Consider the following 7,209-nt stretch of genomic DNA (forward strand, 5'->3'; position numbering starts at 1 on the left):
AAGCAACCCGCGATGGTGGAGAAGCAACCCGCGGTGGTGGAGCAGGAGGCGATTGTTGTGTCCTCGGCGGAAACTGGGATGGCATAGTTCTATTTGAATTAGTCACAGACTGAGAGGCTGATGGATTCGAGGAGTGAGACGACGTTCCGACACCACTTCGATCTCCGCGTGAAGTCGCACCATTGGAGGCCCGATTAACTGCGGCAGAACTGGGTTCCCTTGTACTTGCACCATTGTAAACCCTAACACCTCCAGCGGATCTGCCTCTGCGACCCCTAACACCTCCAGAGGATTTGCCTCCGCAACCCTACCAGCCATTAGAGAGAGTTGAGAAAGAGGAGATATTTGAGAGGAGAAGAGGAGAGATTTGATCGATTTGAGAGTACAAGAGGAGAAAGAAAAGAGATTTTGAGAGGTTTTCGACACTTAGTCAAAAGATAGAAAGAGATAAAGAAACCCTAAATGGATTCTTTGCGTAGTAATTAACGAAGAAGAGTCGCAAAGTAGTCACAAAAGAGACACATACTAAAGACAAAGGGGGAATATTACGCGCCTAAACCTTGGCAAAAAATAATAAAAATTAGACAACTCAGTCGCAAATTAGTAACAAGTCAGTCGCAAATTATTACCGTATTGTGACTCTCCGACTTTAGTCACAATACAAATTTTTGGAATGTATCATTTTTTACCAGTTCTATTGATATCAATCAACAATATGGACTCATGATTGTCTTATAGAGTATATGAAACAGTTTATGACCTTTAAATATTGTTTTCATATCTTTGTTTTGCAATTTTCATAAAATTAGAAACCTTCTTATGAAATAACATGTAAGTCTTTACAATGATTTAGATATTATGAAATTTTTGTGTCTAAATACTGAAATGGAAAGCTTTGACAAAGTTTATATGACTGATATTGATCAATTCAAATTGGAAATGTGTATAGAAACATGTTAACATTTCTCTAATGTGAAATTTTAAATTCAAAAATTCGAGAGTTGCTAAACAGTCGCAAAACAGTATCTAATTCAGGTGTTAGACGCTAAACAGTCGCAAAATAAGTTGCACAGTAGTCGCAAAGTTAATAGCAAGTTAGTCGCAAATTGCAAGAGTCGAAAAATTAGTAACAAGTCAGTCGCAAATTATTACCGTATTGTGACTCACCGACTTTAGTCACAATACAAATTTTTGGAATGTATCATTTTTGACTAGTTCTATTGATATCAATCAACAATATGGACTCATGATTGTGTTATAGAGTACATGAAATAGTTTATGACCTTTAAATATTGTTTTCATATCTTTGTTTTGCAATTTTCATAAAATTAGAAACCTTCTTATGAAATAACATGTAACTCTTTACAATGATTTAGATATTATGAAATTTTTGTATCTAAATACTGAAATGGAAAACTTTGACAAAGTTTATATGACTGATATTGATCAATTCAAATTGGAAATGTGTATAGAAACATGTTAACATTTCTCTAATGTGAAATTTCAAATTCAAAAAATCAAGAGTTGCTAAACGTCGCAAAACAGTATCTAATTCAGGTGTTAGACGCTAAACGGTCGCAAAATAAGTTGCACAGTAGTCGCAAAGTTAATAGCAAGTTAGTGGCAAATTGCAAGAGTCGCAAAATTAGTAACAAGTCAGTCGCAAATTGTTACCGTATTGTGACTCACCGACTTTAGTCACAATACAAATTTTTGGAATGTATCATTTTTGACTAGTTCTATTGATATCAATCAACAATATAGACTCATGATTGTCTTGTAGAGTATATGAAATAGTTTATGACTTTTAAATATTGTTTTCATTTCTTTGTTTTGCAATTTTCATAAAATTAGAAACCTTCTTATGAAATAACATGTAACTCTTTACAATGATTTAGATATTATGAAATTTTTGTGTCTAAATACTGAAATAGAAAGCTTTGACAATGTTTATATGGTTGATATTGATCAATTCAAATTGGAAATGTGTATAGAAACATGTTAACATTTCTCTAATGTGAAATTTCAAATTCAAAAAATTGAGAGTTGCTAAGGAGTCGCAAAACAGTATTGTATCTAATTCAGGTGTTAGACGCTAAACAGTCGTAGAATATTCTCTTTAAGATTTTCGATATAATTTATTTGTAACCAATTAATCTATCATTAATATATAACCTATTTGTAACCAACTTATTAAAATTATATAGTTTACAAAATAATGTTGTGTACTTCCGTTTTATTATATAGGGAATGGTACCATCAAAACCTTACGATATGATCAAAAGTTGGAACTTATAAGTTGTTTTCCATTGCCTTGGTATAGATATTAACTTGAGCGTTGAGTCGTCGTCATATTGGTGTCACTAGGGACCGTTCCAATAATAACTTTAACTTCAATCCAAAAACTTTCAATTTTATCTTTGTCATTTTATATTTATTATCCAAAACCTGATGATATTAGCTTTAGGGATATGTAAAAGTACATTATAAACAATCATCTTTTACCACACAGAAAAAAAACTAAACCTTGAATATAACTATTACGTTAAAATAAAGAAATAAATGTCTTTTAAAAACTTAAAAATTATGGTGATCCTAATATTTTGTTTACCCCGTTTGTCCTATGAACTAAACTTCCAACTTCTAACTTCCAACTCCCAAGTGACTACGATCGTATATATTCGTATCTGTTTTTGTGGTAAATATGTTTTTTTTTTCTTTTTCGATTCACATCGAATTTCCAAAAATTAAAATCTAATATTTCAATTAGTAAAAATTAAATTCAAAATAAGAGAGACTTTTCATTAACATCAAAATTTTATAATATCATTTTGATTATAAAACCATATTCCGCGTGACAGATGAATTCATTAAAATAGTTCCCATTATCCATCTTTGGCTTTTAATTTTGTTGGTTTTCTGGACTTTTTAAGGACGCACGAGAGAATCTCAAACTTTAGACGGAAGCAAAGACATACAAAAAAGCGGATGAGATGGCCCTTTCCGACCAAAACGTTTCGCGTCCACTCCTCTCTTCTACTCATTCTCCACGTGTCGTCTTGTTCGTGTACCAGCCATGAGCTTTACTTTATTATAACTATATAATGCACCACTTTGACATAAAATATTTCAATAATTATGAATACTAATAAATAACAGTGAAAACTATGGGACATAAAAAAATTGTAATCTACATCAACTTAAATTGATGTTTCTAATAAATTGATGATTTAGTTTTTTTCTATACAAATTAAAGAAAAGTAATTAAATCATTTTTATTAATTTTTGTTAGTTTAATAATATTAATTTGACTTTTCTCCTCTCTCTATTGATTATAAATGAAAGTAATACATTATAGTGTTATACAAAATATGAATCTTTCTGGAACAGAAAAAAACACCCAAAATATGATTCTATTAGGAACAGAGAGAATATATTTTAGTGTATACACTACATTTTATTATACTCCTAATAATACAATAGTAATGTTTTTATTTATGTCAGATTATTTTCTTTTTTTTTACTTTATAGACAAAATTTATGTTTATTTGATACTTTATAACCAGTATTTGTTTTCATTGGTTGAATTAATTTTTGTTATGTATTAAATCATATTTTCTTAATCCTTTTGGTTTTAACCTAAAAACCTCATAAAGGGAACTGATGAAGTAATATAAGGTAACACACACACAGTTCCTTTTAAAAATGGGAAAATTCCAAAAAAAACACAAACTATTTAATATTTGCCAGAAAAAAACCTGAACTTTTTTCGTTGCCAGAAAAATACGCAAACTATTTTTTAGTTGATAAAAAAATACATGAACTATTATTTTTTTCCAATTTCTCCTCCTCTCCGTTACGACCGTTAACGGCATTGTGACGGTGTCACTATTTAAAAAAGAATTCTAGAAAAAAACATAAACTATTTTATCATTGCAAGAATAATACATGAACTTTTTTTTCTTTGCTTGAAAAATACATAACTTTTCTATTAATAATGTTATATATCATAACTTATAATTTTCCCTGCTCTCTTGAACTTCATACAAGTTTTCACTACTATTTAGGATAACTAAATTCAAGAACAAAAATACACAATTAAATTAATCGATTTCTAAATTTCTCAATTAGTGTTGTTTTTGGATTTATACCGACTTTACAAATTTTAAAACTTCATCAATACTTAAACTCTAAAATTTCATAATATCTCCACCTTTGTAAACCTTTGTATACCTTTCATAAAATATTTATAGCCAGTGTAAATCATCAAATGAGTATAGCCATTTTGTGGGACATCAACTCTTTCAACCGAACCAGATTCACCATTTATTTATGCAAAAACAATACTAATTGAGAAGTTTGGAAATTGATTAATCTAATTGTAAATTTTTGTTCTTGAATTTAGTTATCCTAAATAGTATTGAATACTTGTATGAAGTTCAAGAGAACAAGAAAAATTATAAGTTATGATCTCTAACATTATTAATGGAAAAATTATGTATTTTTCAAGCAAAGAAAAAAAAGTTCATGTATTTTTCTGGCAATGATAAAATAGTTGGTGTTTTTTTCTAGAATTTTTTTTTAAATAGTAATACCGTCACTATGCCGTTAACGGTCGTAACGGAGAGGAGGAGAAATTGGAAAAAAATAATAGTTCGTGTATTTTTTATCAACTAAAAACTAGTTTGCGTATTTTTCTGACAACGAAAAAAGTTCATGTTTTTTTCTGGCAAATATTAAATAGTTGGCGTTTTTTTTGGAGAATTTTTCCTTTTAAAAATTTAAGATAACAAGATAATAATAAAAAAGTAAAGCTTTATTATCATATCCATGAATTATAATTATAAAAACAAATTGGCCAAACAAAAAAGGAAAAATGGACCACCTGTGTGAACCAGATTTGAAAAGGTTGAATTATAAAATCTTAGTGCTAAAACTTTATTACATTCTATCTGCTCTCCTTATATATATATATATATATACATATATATATATATGTATGCATATATATAGGTGGTTGCCAAGCTTACCCAACTCTCTCTTCAACTTGCAATAACATTAACTCTCTCAGGACAACGACAAGAGATTGAGAAAGATAGAAAAATTAAACAGAGTATTAACTCCGTTTTATTCATTAACCTAAAGAGTCGTAGAAACAGTATACAGAGTGAGGGAGAGAGAGAAATGGGGAGACAACCATGCTGTGATAAAGTAGGGTTGAAGAAAGGACCATGGACTGCAGAAGAAGACAGGAAGCTCATGAACTTCATCCTCACCAATGGACAATGTTGTTGGAGAGCTGTTCCCAAGCTTGCTGGTCTACTTAGGTGTGGTAAGAGTTGCAGACTTCGTTGGACGAATTATCTCAGACCAGACCTTAAAAGAGGTCTTCTCTCTGATTACGAAGAGAAGATGGTCATTGATCTCCATTCCCAACTCGGCAACAGGTTAAAAAAACTTTCTTACTTGAGCTTCAAGTTTCGATATATGCTATGTTTCTGAGGTTTCGTTTTTTTTTTTGGTATGTGAAGGTGGTCAAAGATAGCTTCTCATTTGCCGGGAAGAACAGACAACGAAATCAAGAACCATTGGAACACTCATATCAAGAAGAAGTTAAGAAAAATGGGGATCGACCCTCTCACGCATAAACCACTCTCTATCGTCGAACAAGAGGACGAAGAACCCGTCAAGAAGCTGCAGAAAGTTCAAATGCCTTTACAAGAACCAGCCGAGAAGAATCTTGAGGAACCAACTAGTTATCGTCTAACCAAAGAAAGCAACACGAAGAACACGTCACGACTTGAAGAGTCTTTAGATGATGATCAATTCAATGCGATGAATCTTGAGTATGGTGTCGAAGATGTTCCTCTTATTGAGCCAGAGTCTTTAGAGCTTATCTGCAGCAACTCAACAATGTCTTCATCCACGTCCACGCCTTCGAATTCTTCTAATGATTCGAGTTTCTATAAGGATTTGCAGTTTCCGGATTTCGAGTGGTCCGATTATGGTAATAGTAATAATAATCATTATAATGATGGTGTGGACAACATTATAGAGAACAATATGATGAGCCTGTGGGATGTTGATGACTTTAGCAGTTGGGATTTGCTGCTTTCTTCCACTTTTGGGTTGGTTTGAATTCATTTTAAAGTAAATGGTCTCTTTTGTAAAAAAATGGAAACTATGGGGGGGACAGAAAAACCTAAATATACCTTCTTTACTCTCTTTTTTTTGTGGGAAATTTGAAAAACGCTGAGAGAAATTTGGAAGAAATAAAAAAATATATATATTTATTTTGTAGCGACCAAAAGAGTTGGAGAGAATTGTCTCGTTGACTTTCTCTTTTTTGCTTTGTATTTTGGGTTCCATACTCCCACAGTCCCACGTATTCAGGCTTACTATCACTTGAAAAATATTAATAATACACTCTTTTTTAGTTTCAGCAATATTAATAATACTCTTTTCGGCTTTGTGGCACTCGTTTGTTCAGTTTGAATAGGCCCTCTTCAGTTTATATGAACATGCATATTTTGCGATGTCGAACAAATTATATCAGGTTTACATGATTTTAGTTTTAGGTGAGAGAGATGAGGTGTAAAGGTCTTGAAGATTACAGTGCCAACAAAGTTTGGTTTTTCGGACTTATTATATTTCAACTTTTCATAAAATAATATTTTTTGGATTTATATATAAATTATATATAATCTTATATGTATTTTGATCATTGTATATTAAAATTTTCTGTTTTTACAGACTTCCGCACCTATATCCACATATGATATATGATATGTTTTTTGACCCATGATTCTGTAATAACCTTGAAATTTGGTTTGGGAAAGTCTACTACTGATGCATTAAACTTGGGATACAAATTAAACGACGAATCTTTTACTCTACCAGGTAAATCACATTATGCCTTGGTTTAAATAAAGATATAAACATATAATCTTTTAGAAAAATTTCTAGGTGTTGCATAGTAGAACAGTAGTTGAAAAGTCCACCATAGATTACGAAGCTATTTTGTAAAATTCTATTTTCTTTTTGCATGGTTGCCTCTTTCATTATTTAAATGATTAGAATAACAGAACAGTGAATATATATTTATTAAAAATGAATATGACTAAAGAAGGGTTATTGAAGCATTTGTAAACCAAAAAAAAATAAATAATAAGGTAGCTCATGGACATCTTTGCCTTTGTCTTCACTTAG

General features: G+C 31.0%; 1 protein-coding gene across 1 annotated transcript; it reads left to right on the plus strand.

Annotated features, from left to right (window-relative positions):
* On the plus strand, nt 5,022-6,446 carry LOC104701215 (protein ODORANT1-like). The gene is made up of 2 exons (XM_010416863.2): nt 5,022-5,447; nt 5,532-6,446. Exons 1-2 carry the CDS (start codon nt 5,185-5,187, stop codon nt 6,136-6,138), a joined length of 870 nt encoding a protein of 289 aa, XP_010415165.1. The 5' UTR covers nt 5,022-5,184; the 3' UTR covers nt 6,139-6,446.

The sequence above is a fragment of the Camelina sativa genome, chromosome 7 (genome assembly GCF_000633955.1).
Source record: "Camelina sativa cultivar DH55 chromosome 7, Cs, whole genome shotgun sequence".
Taxonomy (NCBI): domain Eukaryota; kingdom Viridiplantae; phylum Streptophyta; class Magnoliopsida; order Brassicales; family Brassicaceae; genus Camelina; species Camelina sativa.